Genomic DNA, 20,618 nt, shown 5'->3' with positions numbered 1-20,618 from the left:
GTGGCTATTAGCCACAATTTATTGTTAGAACTCTCTGTCTGGGGCAGTGATGCTCTGTATTCTTGTGCTTGGGGGGGTGGGCACAGTGGAAGGGCTTCTAGCCCCACTGGTGGACCTCTTGATGGTACTTGGGTTTTTTGGCCACTGTGTGACACAGAGTGTTGGACTGGATGGGCCATTGGCCTGATCCAACATGGCTTCTCTTATGTTCTTATGTGATTCTTGTCTGTCTGCTGAAAAATTGGAATGCCTCTCTGTGTTTATCCCTAGGCTTTAAGCGGAAAGAGACGCGTGGGAAACTGGCCATTGGCATTACTACCAACTTTGTTAATCATCACAGCAGGGCTGAGGTGGAAGTGGCTGAGATCAGTGGAGTGGCTCGCATCTACAACCAGCAATTCTTCCAAAACCTCTATAATAAAACAGGTCAGGGCCTAATGTTCCCTATCTGCAGTCAGTAGTGCCTTGCCTTCTATGTCAGTCCATGCCTTGGAATAGCAGAAAGCAGGGAGGCCCGGTCAAATGGAGAGGGTTGTTTGTCCTGACTCTATGAATCCTTACAACTTCGATGACTTCTAAGAAAAGTAGGATTTATTGTGCAAACTGATTATTCAGAATATTGGGTACAGCTCAGATTTTCTTGGCATAAAATTTCATTTACCTTCTGGATGTGGATATTTTAAAGTGCCAGCATACATGACTGTGGCTTTATTTTTGTCTTTGAACAATACTAGGTATTGACTTGGAAAACATTGTCTATTATAAAGATGACACTCACTACTTTGTCATGACAGCCAAGAAGCAGAGCCTGCTGAAGAAAGGAGTCATCTTAAATGTATGTAAGAGACTACAGGAGATAGATATGGGAAGGGAAAGAAATTCACAACCATTGTTTGAATTCACATGCTTTTGAAGTGAAAGACCAGACCCACCCTAGAGCCAGTTGATACAACTGGTTTGTGGATTTTGCCTGGTCCTTGTAGGTTTCTGAGGAAATCCACATGGTGCATTGCAGTCTTGTTGGTGATTTGTGCTTGTGTGTCACTGGTAGACATGATTTGTAGTGTGTGTTTCACTTCACACTTGCAAAGAACTCACATGAATTCAAAATCTAAACAAAAAGTTTTAGTATGAATGAGGAGAATTGTAACAGTTCAAGAGGTGGGACTGGAGTGGAGGATAAGGTGCTTCAGTCCTCTTAGATGAAAAGAGAAGTGCCCTTCCAAAAACAAAACAAAAACATAATATCAAGGAGCAAGTTAGTTTATTTTATTTTATTTATATCCCGCCCTCCCTGCTGAAGCAGGCTCAAGGCGGCTCACAGTATAAAAACAACAATTAAAATCAATACATATTATAAAATTACACATTCTGTAGTTAAAACAGTGAAAATTAATTTGGTACTAGTCTGAATCCTTCTTTTTGAAACATGCAGAGAATATTTTGTCATGAGGAAGGATTCAAATATGGAACACCTTTTCCTACAACCTGAAGCGGTACAATCCAGGAAGAGCTTGACTACTTGATTCTGCTGATTATATAAACAGGTTCTAACAAATGCTCTCTGGCTGGCAGTTTGGATAATAGCTAAAATTCCTAAGGTCCTGGTTGAAATGAAAAATAAAGTTCAGTAGTTAGTGGGCAAGTTTACATATGGTCCTGAGGAATGTTAGCTAAATAGAATCAATCTGTGGACAATTCTTGGAATAGGAAACTTTGAAGAGAAAGGATTAATGGTGGCACAGAGCAGATGAGAAATACCAGTAGGGAGTGCTTCCATGGGAGCTTTAGGATAACTTGACATGCAGAACTCCTCTTATTAATGGGCATTCCTTATTAATAGGCATACCCAAAAGGGTTACAGTGACACGGAGGGTTACACTTAAACTCTACAAACATAACAAATATAACTCAAGATGATTAAAATGTAATGGCAGATGTGTTAATATCTCTAGGACATGGTGGACATAGAGAGCCTGCTGTCTCCAGACAATGTGAATCAGGAAGCTCTTCTAGCATATGCCAAGGAAGCTGCCAACTTTTCCACTAATTACCAGCTGCCCGACTTGCAGTTTGCACTGAACCATCACAGCCAGCCAGATGTTGACATGTTTGACTTCACCTGCATGAGCCGCTCAGAGAATGCAGCACTAGTACGTGACTGCAATGGTACCAAGCTGCTCATTGGGCTGGTGGGGGACTGCTTGGTGGAGGTAAGTGTCCCTTTAATGAGACCAAAATGATCGTTATGGTAGAGGTGCATCTCTACTATCATTGTTTGGGAATTCACATTTATTTCTCTTTCAAGAAGGGATGATTTTAAGTTCATAAAAATCACATGGTGCAGCTTTCCTGGGATGGCATTACTTTCAGAATTACAGAAGGGGGGCATTTTATACCAGTTGCATTAAAACTCTACTTGGCCAAAACAATACCCCAACTCACTTATGGAACTATGTTGGGTCCATCCTTATCAAGTTTTGATTCCCTTGAGAAAATTCAGTCCAAATTCTTGAGAGCCATTTTCCACTTTCCAACCTGCGTTTCCAGTGCAGTACTATGCTTGGAAACTGGCTTGCTAAGGATAGAGGCTAGGGTGAGCCTACTTTCAATCACCGCTTGGCTTAATCTCAGCCATTGCCCCACAAATATCACATCATTGATTTTAAAGGATAGTTATTGTTCCTCTTGGGTTAGAGCCATCCATCAGAAATTGTCTACACTTGGCTTTTCACCTGAATCTCTCCAGATAATGGCCCTGGATCAAGCCAGGGCCATAGTCAAACAGAGACTACAGGACATTGAGAGACAGAATGATATTGCCAAGGTCCCGGATTATCTAGTTCCCCCTCAAAGGAGATATGTGTTAGCTCCAGCACCCTATCTCTCAACTCTAACAAAACCATCCCACAGAAGGGCCTTTTCTATGGCCCGTTGCAATATCTTTCCTTCCGCAGTCGTTGAGGGCTGCTTTAGAAAGGTGCCTATGGTTGAGTGGGTTTGTCCTTGTGGTGCAGATAAAGTTGAAACGATTGACCATGTTTTGTTTGGGTGTGGCCTATACCCTGGCATACGAGCCAGGTATATTTATTCTTTGTTGGAGGGATGTCTCGGGTTTTCTGATTTCAAAATCAGAAATACGCTGTTATCAGTTTTTAACCCTCAATTCACAATTAATTGTGCCAAATTTATGGTGGCAGCTAGGAGAATTCGTGAGGATTATGTAAAGAAGGGGTCTTGAACTGACTGTTTTTTGAATATTTCCAAGCTTGTATTTTATCTTTTCTTAAATGCCTGAGTACTCTGTATACCATAACAAATGCTACTGAAACTGATATAAATACAGAGACCATGCATAAAGTTGCCAAATTTTGTTCCCATGCAATCAAATTGTATTTTATGGTTCTTACAAGTTAATGTCGAGGTAACAGATTGTAATTTTAACCAGTGTATTCTAGTTAATATTTTTTCTGGATAATTTTTAATTTTTTTATTATATGTACTATATTTATTAAGCTAGAAGATGTTTGACCACTACTGTATTATTTGTCATATCTCATTATTCATACTAATGTCCTATATTTTATTTTCACATTTATTTTTTAAATATCTTACATTTCACCTATTTAGGTCCATCTTGATTTTTACAATTTTTATGTGGTTGTTGTTGGCCTGCATTGTGCTGTGTATTTGGTCATGGACCGTAATAAAGCAAACTGAAACTGATCACATGATGCAGCTTTCCTGGGATGGCATTACTTTCAGAATAGGTGGTTCACCACTGAATGCTCCACCACTTTATTTATTTATTTGGTAAATTTATACTCTGCCCTTTCCCAGATGGGCTCAGGGCGGATTACATTCAAGTAAAACTGGTTACATACAATAAAAACAACAGCACAACACAGTACTATATAACAAAGGCGGGTGGGCGCATAGTGCAAATTAGAGTATAATCATTCAGTGGCCCAGATATGGTAGTTCAGATGATGGATCGCTGTGGGGGAGGATAGCTGATGGTATAGGCAATAGAGTAAAATTCTTTAAACTATAAAAAATTCCTGTCAGCTGGGATAAGCTAGGCTATCATGATTCTCCCGGGCTAGCTTTCAGCGTATAGTTTTTCTGTGTTTTGGTTTTACAGAGAAGAGCATTTCTATGGGTGATAACATATGGGTGGTGTAAGCTGCCCTGGGGACAGAAGGCAGGAGGATTTAAAAAAGTGCACACATGCACAGATCTGCCTACTATCGCTGTCCCACATGCAGCCCGTCTGGGGCTGGATTGAAGCCGCCTCAGAAATGCACCACTTACAAAGTGCTGCCTAAATTCTGAGGCAGCTCTGAGGCACTTCCCCAGCTGTCTGGATGGCTGGGAAAGCACCCTGGAAGTGGCCAAGAGGCATACGAGCGCTTTGGAAGCTCCTCCAGAGTGCACGCAGGGGTGGGCAGGGGCCACGCAGGGGTGTTCCAGGGGTGGGCAGGGGCCATCCAGAGGCTCCCGACTCCTCCTTTCCTGTCTAGCTTACTTCCAGGGCGGCTTGATGCCATCCTGAGCCGACCATCTGTTTTCGACCTATATGTGAACTCTAGTCTGCAGTGATACAGTCCTATGAATTCCATTTTGGGATTTTTCTGAAAGTTGAGTTTGGCACATTCATTGACTTGTATAAGACATGTACAAGTAATTGTATGCAGATTGCAAGTCCTGTAGATAATGCTGCTCCAGCTGGAACATTCATTTCCCTCTTATCACCAGGTAATAAACATGTAGTCAGGGGAACTGTTGAAAAAAAGACACTGCAAGTTGAAAGCTCTAAAGGATGGAAGGAAACCAGATCCAATAAACATGCTGAGTGCTATCATGCTTCAGTTCAGGCAATCATAGTGTCTTGCATACTTAAGTGCAAGATGACTATGGGTCAAATGAACGAGCCTTAATGGCCACTTCTATTTTCTGCAGGTAGTTTCTGTGAGATTATTTATTTATATATTTATTTTATTTATAAATATGCATCTTTCCACAGGCTTTGTTTCCCGCAGGCAGCAGGGAGCTATACCACTTGCCTGGGCAGATAGTGCTCCTGCTGGATTTTGTGAGGCTGAGGGAACAGTACAAAGTTCTGTTTGTTGCACCTGGAGGCTCTTCTAGCAGCTGGGAATCGTATTGTGTCTGATCTGGCATTTAATCCTTTGCACTCATCCCCCACCTCATACTGTCAGCTTATCTGGTAGAACTCAGCTTGCCAGCTGACACCTAGAATGGTGGATGTGAGGAGGGTGGGTGAGGGGAGCTCTTCTAAAGCCAGAGTTTCCAAACACTTGAGTTGGCTGGGAAATAACCATGACAGATTCATTCTAAAACTGCAATTTCAGTGCAGCTGCACACCAATGTCTACTATACCATATAGACTCATTTTGTTAAAGCTCACAAAGCTTTCTTCATTCTTTCTTTTTGTGTCTTCTCCAGCCATTCTGGCCATTGGGTACTGGTGTGGGCAGAGGGTTTCTGGCAGCCTTTGATGCTGCCTGGATGGTAAAGAGATGGGCTTCAGGGACACCACCTCTGGATGTGCTGGCTGAGAGGTGAGCATTTAAAGATGGGATGTTCTCTGGCCACAGGGATGATTGAGAAAGGAGAGCTTTTATTCTGTGTTACTGGTTCAGTATTGGGAAGTTGGTCTCTGGTTCATCAGCCAGACTAATTCCCCACTAGGCTTGTTCCAGCATCAGAGCTCTTTTCCCCCCAACACTTCCATCTGATTTCACATAAGCTGCCATGGGGCTGTGACTTGCCTCATCTCTGCGGCAAGCAGAAACCAGTTTTCAGAGGATCTTGCTTGCCATGGGAAAGAGGTGAGGCAAGTCACAACCCCGCGGCAGCTTGTGTGAAATCAGATGGAAGTGTCGAGGCGGGGGGGGGGGGGGGAGAGCTCTGACACCAGAACAAGCCTAGTTGGGGAATCGGTCCCAGTGTCGCCTAGTTAGCAACTCAGGAAGGGAACTTGGTCATTTCCACTAATGGTATCAGTTGTTTAATCCTTTGAAATTCAAAGTGTGTGCTCTGCCATTGAAGAATTACTCTCAAAATAGCAAAGCTCTGTCCCACGAAGTCTTGCCTAGATGGCCTCCAGCGATTCTCCCTTCTTATTTATTATATCCCTTCCTCAAGTGAGTTTAGGGTGATGCCCTGTCTGGTAATCCCTTTTAATAATTACAACAGCTCTGTAAGCTAGTTTCCATTGAGAGACAGCAACTTACCCAAGTCTCCCCATCTGAGTGGAGTTTGGATCCAAGTCCCTCTGGTCTAAGTCCAACATTCCACCCACTTCACTACACTGGCTCTTAAAAGAAGACCAGCCATCTTGGCCTAGTCACGTGAAGCATCCCTACTCTGAGGCTTCAGCTTTGAAACACTGCAGGAATCTTGTTGCTGCATGAGGGACAAGAATAAACAAAGTGGAGTGTTTCCAGCAGTTCCTTTGGGGTCAATAGTTGTCCTTCTTGAACCACGACAATTGTGCACTGCAGTTGGATCTCAAGCCAGCTCCAGCATCCTACTACCTGGAATCTTGCCCTGGCCCGAATGGCCCAGGCTATCATCAGATTTCAGAAGCTAAGCAAGGGAGACCATTAAGGAATTCCAGAGCTGCTACACAGAGGCAAGGAATGGAATTTTTTTGTTCATTTCTTGCCATGAAAACCCTGCAGGGTTGCCATAAGGCATAATAGCACTTTTCACCAGCAGAATCTATTTAAATCTTCCTAGCAATTCCACAGCTAGACAGGAGACTTCTTTCAGCGTTCAAAAACCAGTCCAAGTGAGATTAGTAAAAGGGAACACAGGCTGTGGCAAATCAAATGCAAGACTGTGATCAGGCAGGCAAAAAGGAACTATGAGGAGCATATTACAAAAAACATAAAGACCAACAATAAAAATTTCTTCAAATATATTAGAAGTAGGAAACCAGCCAGGGAGGCAGTGGGGCCCTTGGATGACCATGGGGTAAAAGGATTACTGAAGGAGGATAGGGAAATGGCTGAGAAGCTGAATGAATTTTTTGCCTTCGTCTGCACTGTGGAAGATGAGAACTTTTTGCCCGCCCTAGAACCACTAATTTTGGAAGGGGTGTTGAAAGACCTGAGTCAGATTGAGGTGACAAAAGAGGAGGTCCTACAACTGATAGACAAATTAAAAGCTAATAAGTCACCGGGTCCGGATGGCATACATCCGAGAGTTCTGAAAGAAATCAAAGTTGAACTTGTGGATCTTCTAACAAAAATCTGTAATCTTTCATTGAAATCTGCCTCCGTTCCTGAGGACTGGAAGGTAGCAAATGTCACCCCCATCTTTAAAAAGGGTTCCCGAGGAGATCCGGGAAATTACAGGCCAGTCAGTCTGACTTCAATACCGGGAAAGTTGGTAGAAAGCATTATCAAGGACAGAATGAGTAGGCACATTGATGGACACGGGTTATTGAGGAAGACTCAGCATGGGTTCTGTAAGAGAAGATCTTGCCTCACTAACCTGTTACATTTCTTTGAGGGGGTGAACAAACATGTGGACAAAGGAGACCCGATAGATGTTGTTTACCTTTACTTCCAGGAAGCTTTTGATAAAGTTCCTCATCAAAGGCTCCTTAGAAAGCTTGAGAGTCATGGAGTAAAGGGACAGGTCCTCTTGTGGATCAAAAACTGGCTGAGCAATAGGAAGCAGAGAGTGAGTATAAATGGGCAGTCTTCGCAGTGCAGGACAGTAAGCAGTGGGGTGCCGCAGGGCTCGGTACTGGGTCCCATGCTCTTTAACTTGTTCATAAATGATTTAGAGTTGGGAGTCAGCAGTGAAGTGGCCAAGTTTGCGGATGACACTAAATTGTTCAGGGTGGTGAGAACCAGAGAGGATTGTGAGGAACTCCAAAGGGATCTGTTGAGGCTGGGTGAGTGGGTGTCAACGTGGCAGATGCGGTTCAATGTGGCCAAGTGCAAAGTAATGCACATTGGGGCCAAGAATCCTAGCTACAAATACAAGTTGATGGGGTGTGAACTGGCAGAGACTGACCAAGAAAGAGATCTTGGGGTCGTGGTAGATAACTCACTGAAAATGTCAAGACAGTGTGCGTTTGCAATAAAAAAGGCCAATGCCTTGCTGGGAATTATTAGGAAGGGAATTGAAAACAAATCAGCCAGTATCATAATGCCCCTGTATAAATCGATGGTGCGGTCTCATTTGGAGTACTGTGTGCAGTTCTGGTCGCTGCACCTCAAAAAGGATATTATAGCATTGGAGAAAGTCCAGAAAAGGGCAACTAGAATGATTAAAGGGCTGGAATACTTTCCCTATGAAGAAAGGTTGGGACTCTTTAGCTTGGAGAAACTGCGGGGTGACATGATAGAGGTTTACAAGATAATGCATGGTATGGAGAAAGTAGAGAAAGAAGTACTTTTCTCCCTTTCTCACAATACAAGAACTCGTGGGCATTCGATGAAATTGCTGAGCAGACAGGTTAAAACGGATAAAAGGAAGTACTTCTTCACCCCAAGGGTGATTAACATGTGGAATTAACTGCCACAGGAGGTGGTGGCGGCCACAAGCATAGCCACCTTCAAGAGGGGTTTAGATAAAAATATGGAGCAGAGGTCCATCACTGGCTATTAGCCACAGTGTGTGTGTATATATAAAAAAATTTTGCCACTGTGTGACACAGAGTGTTGGACTGGATGGGCCATTGGCCTGATCTAACATGGCTTCTCTTATGTTCTTATGAGATCTCCAGAGTCATGTGTAACAGTAACTCAGAGGCCTGGAGACACTGGGAAAAAGAATGCAGGAGTACTTAATGATTCTCCTCTAGTCACAGAGGCAGGCAGGAGAGGTGAGGAGGGACCTCTGTGAAGAGGATGGAATGGTGGTTGCTATTTTGCCTGAGGGCACATAAATGCTTCTGAGGGGCTAAGGTGGAACATTCCTGCTTAATTTCCATTCAGAGAAAGTGTGTACCAGCGGCTGTCACAAACTTCCCCAGACAGCACCAACAAGAACATCAGCCAGTACAGCATTGACCCCACCACGCGATACCCAAACATCAGCCTTCAAGCCATCAAAGTTTCTCAGGTAACTTGCCCAGGAATGAGGAAAGGAGAGAGCACCTTATGTTCCTTGGGAGTTTTTAAAAATTCTCTCCCACTACAAAATCTCTGCCTTTGGTGTTGTTCCTGTTTTGCATTTCTCCAAGCCTTGTTCTGAAACAACAGGGTTTTGCAAGGAGACTGGTTTATTTTGGTGGGACCTGCAGAATGATGTGCCCTGCCTGCAAGATGTCCTTCTGTGCTATTCTGGCAGGAATGCTGTTCTTAGCTATGGTATGCAGTATGATACACTGTTCAAACTGAGAAGATGAAGAACTCAGACCAGGGGGGATTCAGCTTCTGGACCCAAGCTGTAATCAGGGAGAGCAGTAACTTGGTGCATCTGCTTTCAGGTTCGCCATCTGTATGTGACAGGAGCAAGTGAAGAGGACCAGAAGAAGAGGAGTAGTTGGGCTAGTCCAGAGGCAGTCTGCACAGGCAAGTGTGGATGGCTCACTCCCCTGGTTACCAGCTGTATAGAATCACCTGAACACAATTCTGCCACTTGTTCGTGCTTGCCAGGCTCTCTCTTTAGGCACTTTGATGCTTGCCTTCCTCCACACTCACTCACAATGCTTGCTGCTTGTAGACCTTCCTGTTGTCTCCATTCTTTTGCCATCTTTCCTCCTATTCTTTCTCTAAGGCACTGCTTTGCACCTGAACAGCATATCTGTGGATAATCTTGTGATCCTAATATGTTGGTCTTGTACACCATGCTTGCTTCCCCACAGTTAGGACTTCATGCATGGAATTTTTAACAAATTCTTTGATAAGATGGATCACATAACTTGTATGCATAAGCAAAGAAAGTTAATTCGCATGTGTATACATATGCACTCACCCCAATAGACTAAACATAGATTTCTAGATTTCTAGAACCATAGATTCATAGAATTGGAAGGGACCTCCAGGATCATCTTGTCCAATTCCCTGCTCAATGCAGGTAATTCAGAAATACCTCTCCCTTCCCACACCCCAGTGATCCCTGTTCCATGCCCAGAGGATGGCAAAAGGCCTCCAGGATCCCTGGCCAAACTGGCCTGGAGAAAAGTTGCTTCCTGACCCCAAAGTGGTGATCAGCATTTCTCTGAGCATGTGAGAAAGAACTAAGCACTGATGCAACCCTTCCTGCCCTCCTTCCCATGATTTGCCTAAGTTCATAGAATCAGCATTGCTGTCATTTGTCCATTTAGTCTCTGTTTAAAAACCTCTAAGGAAGCCTCTTCCACTGAGGAACTGCTCTGTCAGGAAGTTCTTCCAAATGTTTAGTTGAAAACTCTTCTGATTTAAGTGCAACCTGTTGGTTCTGGCCTGACCTTCTGGGGCAAAAGAAAACAATTCTGCACCATCCTCCATATGACAGCCCTTCAAGTACTTGAAGATGGCGATTATATCACCTCTTAGTCATCTGCCCTCCAGACTAAACATACGCAGCTCCTTCAGCCTCTCCTCATACGACTTGATCTTCGGACCCCTCACCATCTTCATTGCCCTCCTATGGAAACTTTCTAGCTTGTCTATATATCCTTCTTAAATTGTGGTGCCCAAAACTGAATACAATACTCTAGGTAAGGTCTAACCAGAGCTGAGTAAAGCAATACCATCACTGCATGATCTGGACACTATACTTCTGTTGATAAAGCCCAAAATTGCATTTTCCTTTTTAACCACCACATCGCATTGCTGACTCATGTTCAGTGTATGGTCCACTAAGACCCCTAGATCCTTTTTGCACAGACTAATGCCAAGGCAAGTCTCCCCCATCCTATAATTATGCATTTGATTTTTCCTACCTAAATGCAGAACTTTACATTTATTCCCATAAAAATTCATTCTATTTGTTTTATCCCAGTTTTCCAGCCTGTCAAGACCATCTTGGATCCTGACTCTTGTACTGGATTTGCAACCCCTCACAATTTAGTATCATCCGCAAATTTAAAAAGCATTCCCTCTATTCCTTCATCCAAATCATTTATAAAGATGTTGAACAAAACAGGTTCCAAGACAGAGACCCAGCATGTGCCCTGGAGCAGGATACAACCACCACCAACATCTCAGACTGATACATGCAGGATTGTCTTTGCAGCCTTAAAAAAAAATTAAGATTCAGAGTTAACATTAATTATTTCCAGATTCTCTTGCATGGTAGAGAGAGGATACATACCAAAATATGTAGAACAGCAACTTCACATTTAATGCCTCTTGAATTCTTGGATGATCTCAGTAATTTGTTTCCTTCCCCTTTCCCTGAATTTGCTCTGTAGTTTGATTTGTGATAATTCAGCCCCATGAGCAAAATTCCCTGCTGCACATCATCAGTTTCTATGACAGTGACATTTTGCTTCTACAGTAGTATTTTGCTATCCAAAGTTCAGTGAAATAGATTAACATAGCAACAGATTTATTTGTATCTCTTGAATATTTCCTCACCTTCTGAATATGTTTGTGTGCATGTATGCAAGTACACAAGAATGTTTGTATGAGTATTTTGGTCTCCATCCCTGCAGACTCTTTCAATTACAGTTATCTTTTGCTTCTTTCTGTTTTTCATCTCACCATTTCCCACTTCTTAGTCTGTTCCCATTGACTGTGTTGTCTTTCTAATGGAATATATTGTAAGTCTTGTTGTGGTTAGGAAGGAGGTATGAGAGTACAAGAAGGAGAAAGAGAGAGATAATGAGAAAGGAAATGAATGCACACTGAGATAATCAGAATGAGTCTACACTGCTGCTAATTTTGTTTAGAAAGGAAATCAGAGGATCTCTTTCCAGTATAGGAATCCTTAACTGAAAGAACTATACAAATTTCACTTTCTTTAAGCTCTCAGCTCTCTCTCTTCAAGGGTACAAATATGAAGTTGGTTTCATGCAAACGTGCTACTGAGCCATGAGATCTGTGGCACATATTGTTGATTGCTGTTCTGGCTTCTGTATAATGTCAGAGTGGAATCAGTGCTAGGCTCATCCATTACATAGGTCTTGATTTTAAGAAGTGCAAGAGGTATGCTTCCTTATTTCTCCAGCTGCACTGGAGAGGTGCTTCTGGGCAATGCAAATATAACTTTAGAACTTCCGGAAGTGTGAACATTTTCTCAGAAAGACAGCTGGATTCCTGACTGATCTAGATGGAGTGCAACAGAAGCTACTGCCTTGTCTGAGATAGTCCTGAAATCAAGTGGAAGAAGAAAATCATAAACCTGCAAAAGTCGTACTTACTATATACTACAGAAATCCTGTAACACCATCTTTTGGGAGGTCTTCATTTCTTGCTATGTTCTTTATTCTGAAGTCTCTATGTATGTTCTCTCTGTTCTGCATAATCCACCCACCCTCCACTCCAGACTCTAACAGAGCCTATGAGGAACTCCTTAGCTGGTGTCAAACAAACACAGCGAATTACCCTAACATCAAGGTAGTGGACTTCACACACTCATGGAAGAGTGGCCTAGCCCTCTGTGCCCTCATTCATCACTTTCGACCTGATCTTCTGTGAGTATCCATTGAGGGGAAATTGGTTAGGGGGTGAAGATTGACAACTCACTAGTGGAGAATGATTGACAGGGAATGGGATTCTTTAAAATACTCTGTTAGATCCTGGAACTTAGACAGAAGTTGCAGGCAGCTTTATTAATGGTCCAAAGCAAACGCCATAAACAAATGCTGTGTAATACATTTTATTAGGATCAGCTAAAATAATATAAATGGTCTGCAAGCTTTCAAATGCTGCAGAACCCTTAATAATAGGAGGAGAACAGAAAAAAATGCTGAGACAGTTATGGCTGAATCACCTTGAGCACAAGGTTGCTTGTCATGAGCTAATAGCTGTTGATGCTCTTGTCCTTCAAACAGTGGTCTAATTTTTAAAATTGTTTTACTGTTGACCATTGCCATATCCCATGGGACTACTTCACTATGGAGTATATTTATTTTGAATGTGTTGAAAATAGCAATCCAAAAAACAACACACGCACACCCCAAACATCAGTGACTCCTGATTAAAAAAAAAATCTCTAGGTGTCATTCCTGCCGCTCACCCTGATTTATAATTTCAATCTCCAGAGACTTTGACTCACTTGTCCAGAATGATCCCATTGGGAACAACCAGATAGCCCTAGATGTAGCAGAGCAAGAGCTTGGGATCCCGCCAGTCCTCTCCAGCACTGAAATGGCTTCAATGTCTGAGCCTGTCCGACTTGGCTTGGTCACATACTTAAGCCAGTTTTACGATGCCTTCAAGACCTCTCAAGGTAGAGACTCCCAAATAATCCAGTTATGTATGCTATTATATCTTGGGATCAACACTGAACCTTGACTATCATTTTGTGGTTGGGGTTGGTGATATGGGAAGGGACCAGTGAAGGGAGGGTTACGTTAGAGGCCATTTCCTGAATTTTATCTTTGGGGAAATCATGCTAGCTTGAACTGAGCATTGGGAAATGCAGTATCATCCACAACAGGGCAGATTTGGGTAGCTTCTTCTTTGGAACTCTGTTGGAGCCTGCTTTAAACTTCTGTATCGTGCACAAGAAAAGAAATGTTTTCTGATTTTTTGTGAGTTTGTTGGAAAAGTTTTGTGGCATGTCAAGTCAGAGCTAAAGGTGGCTGATTTTTTTCAGCATGAACCTTTGCTAGGTAAACATACAACAATATACAGTATATATTAACACCAATATGTCTCTTGATTATTTTTTGCTTCTGATGAAGATTGTCTTCCTGTCTTGAGGATGCACACAACAAATGGGAAACTAAAAATGACCTGGGTCCTGCAGAGATCCTACATTTGTTAACATCAATAAGTGGTGGGGTGAGAGCTGCTTCATGCTTCATATGTCTTGTTTTAGGCAACTCACCACATGGACTGCCATCCTTGCACACTCCCATTGAATGTAACTTAAGGCAAACTGATGGGAACATGGAGAATTCTACAAAAATGATGATTCATGTGATAAGCTGCTCTTGCTTTAGGATGGCAGTTCTTGGCCACTTATTTTGAATGCAACACATGCATTGCCCCTCAGATCCAAAGGGAAAAATCTATAATTGCCTCAGTCTCCAAGTACGCACCAAAGCAAAATCATCCAACTTTTGTTCTTAAGGGCTTAATTCCATGTAACATGGAAGATTCTGTATAGGAATCAGTGTTCTTTGCCCAAAGGTCTTATACTGAACAGTATGGAAGCAGAAGAAAGGTCAAGGATGGACTAATGGCCCATTGCTATGGAATATGGGAGACCCAAGTGGCAGTGGAGATGCATTGAATCTCCATTCCTGTAGAAATGTTATCAGTTACCCTGTGGTAATGAAGGAGTCACCACTGTCATGTTTCTTTTATATACAGAGATGGTGGGGAAGGTCAAATATATTTCTCAAGTTAGCCTCTGTACCAGAAAAGGTTGTGTTTTCTTGCAGAAGTGGAGGAGGAAGCTTTAAAGCCTCTGTCTCCACGTGGCACCAAGGGAGCTATCCTCTTCCTCAGCAAGCTCCAGAAAAGTCTCTCTCTCTCACGTAAACGAAACCTGGTGAGTCCTTCTGCTTATAGACCTTTGCTAGTCCGTGAAAAGCTATGTCCAGTGTTTTAAACAGTTGTGCCTTCTGTAATTGCCAACAAACCCTTGGCATCTGGCCCCAGCCAACAAGTAGTCTGACTGGATGTGTGCGATTCTGTGAACTACAAACCTGTCTTTTGTCTTATTGCTGATCCAAATTGTAGGATAGCAACATGGTGGAGTCACAAAGCAAGAAGACAAAGCAAGAAGCTGGGGTGAGTTCTATCTCTGATTGTCACTTTGTATTAAGAGAGATTTTGGATAAAATCAATCCCTTCTTTAAGCTAGAGGTTGAGGTTCTAGAGATGTAACAGGATGAAATGAAAGTGGGGGAAGAAAACCTCTGGTACTCATCAGCATCCCTTTGGGCTGATACAGGGCTGCTTTATATGTGACCAAATTCCTTCATGGGGGGATTGAAATGAGTAAGAATTTCCTACATGTAACTTTTCTCTCTATGATGGGAAGATATAGCAGTTTGAATCTTTGGTATTTGCACCAAGAGAAGGTTTATGTTTAGAGGTTAGACGATATATATGTATTGCCTGCATGTGACTTCCATTAGTCTGCCTGCTTTAGCCTCCAAGGTCCTCCCTTTCTCCAGCTTTCTGATGCAAAAGTAGTTAGTGAAGGACATGTTACAGTGAACAAAGCAGTGATTTATTATTATTTTTGACAATTTGTTGGATCTTTCTGCTGCTGAAAATCAGAAGAAACAAAAAAAATTCAGGTTGGAACAAACATTTTCAGTAGTTAAAAAGATAAAGGTAGTCCCCTGTGCAAGCACCAGTCGTTTCTGACTCTGGAGTGACGTTGCTTTGACGTTTTCATGGCAGACTTTTTACAGGGTGGTTTGCCATTGCCTTCCCCAGTCATCTACACTTTCCCCCCAGCAAGCTGAGTACTCATTTTACCAACCTCAGAAGGATGGAAGGATGGGTCAACCTTGAGGCGGCTACCTGAACCCAGCTTCTGCCGGGTTCGAACTCAGGTCGTGAGCAGGGAGTTCAGACTGCAGTACTGCAGCTTTACAACTCTGCGCCATGGGGCTCTTTTTCAGTAGTTAGCTATATGTTATTGTCTGCATAAGCTTTCTGACCTTTATCCCATGACTGAAAATCCAGTTTATTGACTACAGCTGCCCCATGACTCACAACTTTAAGATGGTAATTTAAGTGCTGAACCCAACAGTCAAATTGCATCTGTGAAATTAGTCTTCAGATCTCATCCAGAAAATCACTCCGCTCACTTCAGCATTTGAAGAGGTGACTTTGAACTTGTCCACAGGAATTTAACTGCTAATTATCAGTTGAGACTATTTATTTCCTTCCCTCTAGAAAACCTTTTGCATCAGAAAGCTGGAGAGAGGGGGACCTTGGAGGGTAAAGCAGGCAGACATGCTTGTACATATGCACTGAATAATTGTGTTAAAAGGCTGGATGCTACTTGTGAAGTCTGTCCACTTGCTTGTATGCATAGGGACTACAGCAGTTCCTCCAGAGTGCAGTTTCTGGTCTCCAGTTTATACTGAGCCCAGCTGCAACAGCTGTAAGGCAGGTCTATGTGGAAGAAGCTGGATGGAATATGACAATGAATGACAGTTTTATTGTTGCAATTAAATGCTGGCAGGAGACCTGGAACTTGACTTTCTCCAGGAGCTCAAACATTGCTTTTCTCATCTGATAGAAAAGAATTTGGTGGATCCTTAAGCCACTAGCTAGCTCTTTGCTGCCAATGTGGTGTAGCAGTTAATAGCACTAAACTAGTATCTGGAAGACAGATTCAAATCCCCAGTCTTGCAATGGAAGCTTGCTAGGTTATCTTGGGCCAGTCACACGCTTTCAGAGGGTTGTAGGGATGAAATGGAGGTGGGGGGGGCGAATGATATAAACCAGGGGTGGCCAGTGGTAGCTCTCCAGATGTTTTTTGCCTACAACTCCCATCAGCCCCAGCCAGCATGGCCAATGGCTGGGGCTGATGGGAGTTGTAGGCAAAAAACATCTGGAGAGCTACCGTTGGCCACCCCTGATATAAACCACTATAGGTTTCCATTGGAAAGAAATGAAGGATATAAATGAATTAAATAAGTTTTACTGGAAGAGATTACTGGAATTATATCTGTGGTGATGCCCTGTATACTTGTGTGGCGTAAGGTGGAGTTAGTTTATATGTTCAGATGGCTGTGTTGGTCTGAAGCAACAGAACAAAGTTTGAGTCCAGTGGCAAAGACCAACGAAGTTTTATTCAGAGTATAAGTGTTCGTGTGCATAATGAAGTGTTCATGAACATGAAAGTTTATTCCCAGAATTAAACTTTGTTGGTCTTAAATGTGCCACTGGACTCAGACTTCATTCTATTAATTTATATGTGTTAGAGAGAGGGAGACCTAAGAACCATTCCCTCAACATCTTCTAAGTTTCTGATCTGCTCTTTTGACAGAGTCCCCCACTTTCTCCAGGGAGAAGCAGTGATGCCTGTTACTTCTGTGGTGAACACGTGTATATTGTAGAGCGAGTCAGTGCTGAGGGGCGTTTCTTCCATCGTGGTTGTTTCAAGTGCCACCACTGTAGAACAACACTGCGATTAGGTGACTATGTCTTCAATGAGGATGATGGTGAGTAGAGAGAGGTGGTTAGAACTGAGAATACCCACCAGATAGGACTATACAGTTTAGCCATCAATGCAAACAGATTCTCATGTTTCTGATCAGGGACTTTTCCTTGAACTGTGCATTTAACTTGCTGCAAGTAGAGTTCTGTTGCCCCCCACCCCAGCTCCAATTTTCTTTGAGTAGAAAGAGGAAAGGGGATGTGGAATCTGTTCTGGTGATGGCATAATTGCTGGTAGATTGGTGACAGCAGGCTCTTTCTACTTTGTTTTAGCCATCTTCTGTTATCCTTAGGTAATTTCTATTGCATGCTGCACTGTGCTGTCCCCACAAGTATGGCTGTACCTGAAAGAAGAGTCACCATGAAAGCAGCATGCAAAGTAAGTGAAATTTTTGCCCTTTTTAGGAATTAGCAATCAATGCTTTTTTTAAAAAGCCACTCCTATATAACTGGTAATTAACCTGGTATATCACTCCGAAAGGCCATAGTACTTCCCAGCCATTCAGGATAGAGGGGTGTGCCTGCAACATACCCACTTGCAGACAAACTGTTTTATGTTTTGGCTCTCTTAGGATTCCACTGAGCTCTATGTTCCTTCAGACATGGTCATTATGAACTTGGCTGCTGAGACCAGAATAAAAACCGATGCGTTTCATCAAAGCCTGGATGAGACACTCTCTTCCTTCATGGATCATGTGCCAGCAGAGCAATCTTCAGAACTTCAAATATTATCCCAGAAAGATGCCAGCCTGTTCCTGTCCAGAGAAAATGGAGGTGCCAGTGGCACCAACTCATCACAGCTTCCACTTCACCAACATTCTGTTGTGAGGGATAATGAGTTGGGAAGTCCTGTTTCTGAAGCCCACTTAATTTCACAGTTTGTGGATAAAAACACAGAGGATGGCAAGGCCCACCCTAAGAATCTGGGACACAGCCTAAGAAACTGGACTTACAACCTATCCAAGGAAGAGGCACTTGGGAGCCTAGAGACAGGAATGCAGGGAGCTCAAGTAAAGTCTGCACATCCCAGAGATGACCCCAAACTACAAAAGGAAGGAAGTGAAGATTACCAGAGGAGAAGGCGGATTTGCCTGTCTAATCATGAAAAACTTGAATTATCCAGACTGAGTCCGATTTCAGCCTCATTTAATTTTCCAGATGCAAACCAGATTTGCACAGAGGACTCCAACTTCAGCAAGGACTCAGGTGGTTATTTTTAAGTGTAATCAGCCCTATTCCAGGGGCTAAGGTCAGATCTTTAAAAGGGGTGGGCACATGAATGGAAGCTAGGAAAATAGAATCAGATTGGGCCCAGGTGATTGAAAATGCTCTTTTTCTGAAATCCTAATGATTGCCTTAGTTTGCCCAGCTACCTCTTCAGCTCTTGGCTTGAGAGCCTCTCCCCAAGCACTGTTTGCATACTGCATGTAGGTAGTGGTTGGGATGAATGTTGCAGCTGCAGACAGGAAGTGTGAGGCATCATCTGCTGCTTTCTTTTGTACTTACTCTGTTCAGATAGGATTTTTATTTATTTTTATTTATTTATTTGATTTATATCCCGCCCTTCCCACTGAGGCAGGCTCAGGGCGGCTTACAACATAAAATCCAGAACAATAAGATTAATAAATATTAAAATACATTCAATAAATTACAATAGTTAAAACAAGAAAACAAGAAAGAAACAGTCTAAACAATTTGGTGCTGTTCTCACAGCCTTCCTTCACAGTTGTTAAATACCGGTCAGTTATATGCCAACCGGAAGAGGTCATCCTCTTTCCATTAGGTCATCCTAGATTCTGGTGCTGAGCCTTCATTTTGGTCTGCTGCTGGCTATATAGAAACATCTGTGTTTTGACCTACTCCATTGTGGTCCAAACAGAGAAGCTGCTCCCATCTGTAGTAGTATCAAACAGAAGTCCTTTAAGACTAGATCAGGAATTTGGGGTGGTTGCTTGTGACATACATCTCTAGCTTGCTTAGTCAAAATAATTTAGGCTGCTTTCTGAAACCTTTTTCAAAACACCTATTCTGTACTAGCTGATAGTAGTTAACCATCCATGTTCCACTTTTGCCTTCCACATTAAGCTTTGTCCTCTCCCTGAATACTTGTTCCATTTTCCTTATAGCCCTCTAAACAGGAACCACAGTCTGTACAACTACTATTTTATCAGTGCCACCCAGGGGTCATGACATAGAAAAAGAGGTGCCAGAGCTCATTAGCACAACTCATTTGCATATGCCACACACCCCTAATATCACTGGAAGGTGTACTAAATTATATCAGTTCAGCATTTACCTTAAAATGCTTCTTGGATTATAATTGTCATAAATAAAATCTTACTCCCATAATGCTTTTAAAATTATTCTCTCCTGTGTGGCCAGAGTGGCATGATGATTTCCATCTGCCTGCTTTATATGTTTTGGTTTTCCCCCCTTTTTTGTGGGGAAAAATATTAGAAAGTTTGTCAGAACTTAAGAGTGCAGCAAAATTCTTACAGGGGGTTTGAACAATGGAGCCCAGAAACAAGTTGGGAGAGGGGTAAGAAAAAAAGCTCAATAAAATCTAGACATTCTGGAGCTCTGCTTCTGTGAGCTCCTGCCCCAAATGGTGCCATCATGAGCAGTATGAAGTAATTTGGTGGGTGTTACATCAACACTGAGTTGCTCACATTTCACAGATACAGGCTATGTTCAGAATCTCTACTGAAAGCAAAAATCCTGCTGGGTCTAGATGTTCAGTGGCGTATTAGTGACTCAGTCTTCACTGACTGTAAACACTTTGGAATCAACTGCATATACGTCTCTTCAGTTACATCAGCTTCTCTTCTTCGGACAGATTCTTTGGAGACTGCAAGTGACAGTGAAGAAGAGCAAGTGGAAGACGAAGAGGAAGAGAGCCAAGATCTTTGTGCAAAAACAGTGAGTCCAGAGGCCTGTTCCACTAGTGCAGGGGCACACAACTGAAACCAATCTGAGCCTCTTTGACAAACAAGTGAATTGCATCACTGCATTGACCACAGAAAAATGTTTTTCTTTCCATTTTTCTCTAGTTGTTTCATTATCTGTTAACCTCCTTTTTTTCTCCTTCTACTCTGCAGCATACATTTTCTTATTGCCATAGGTCTCTGAACTATTTCTCCACTTAATAACACACAATTATGCTCACCTCTTTCTTCATCCCAGTTCTTCTTGTCTTTTTCCCTTCCCACAAATCTTTCAGCAGACTCACATCATCTATTCTCTTTGGATCCTGTAGTATGCATGTTGCCTCTTACAAGTTTCTCTGCACCCCCATTACCCTCACTTTCCTAAAACCCCTCTACATCTTCATCCCTCACT

General features: G+C 42.6%; 1 protein-coding gene across 1 annotated transcript in view; it reads left to right on the top strand.

The window, feature by feature from the left end:
• MICAL1 (microtubule associated monooxygenase, calponin and LIM domain containing 1) overlaps window positions 1–20,618 on the top strand; it is a 39,286-nt gene that overhangs the window by 11,192 nt on the left and 7,476 nt on the right. Inside the window, exons 5-18 of the mRNA XM_060231548.1 lie at window positions 271–426; window positions 735–835; window positions 1,956–2,213; window positions 5,470–5,585; window positions 8,985–9,111; window positions 9,479–9,563; window positions 12,466–12,613; window positions 13,184–13,371; window positions 14,534–14,643; window positions 14,835–14,885; window positions 17,110–17,284; window positions 17,573–17,658; window positions 17,852–18,485; window positions 20,116–20,198. Of these exons, the coding sequence (XP_060087531.1) occupies window positions 271–426; window positions 735–835; window positions 1,956–2,213; window positions 5,470–5,585; window positions 8,985–9,111; window positions 9,479–9,563; window positions 12,466–12,613; window positions 13,184–13,371; window positions 14,534–14,643; window positions 14,835–14,885; window positions 17,110–17,284; window positions 17,573–17,658; window positions 17,852–18,485; window positions 20,116–20,198 (2,318 nt within the window). The remainder of the gene's footprint in view (window positions 1–270; window positions 427–734; window positions 836–1,955; window positions 2,214–5,469; window positions 5,586–8,984; window positions 9,112–9,478; window positions 9,564–12,465; window positions 12,614–13,183; window positions 13,372–14,533; window positions 14,644–14,834; window positions 14,886–17,109; window positions 17,285–17,572; window positions 17,659–17,851; window positions 18,486–20,115; window positions 20,199–20,618) is intronic.

Source organism: Heteronotia binoei, chromosome 2 (genome assembly GCF_032191835.1).
Source record: "Heteronotia binoei isolate CCM8104 ecotype False Entrance Well chromosome 2, APGP_CSIRO_Hbin_v1, whole genome shotgun sequence".
In the NCBI taxonomy this organism is placed as follows: domain Eukaryota; kingdom Metazoa; phylum Chordata; class Lepidosauria; order Squamata; family Gekkonidae; genus Heteronotia; species Heteronotia binoei.
This window is presented reverse-complemented; position numbering and strand designations above follow the sequence as displayed.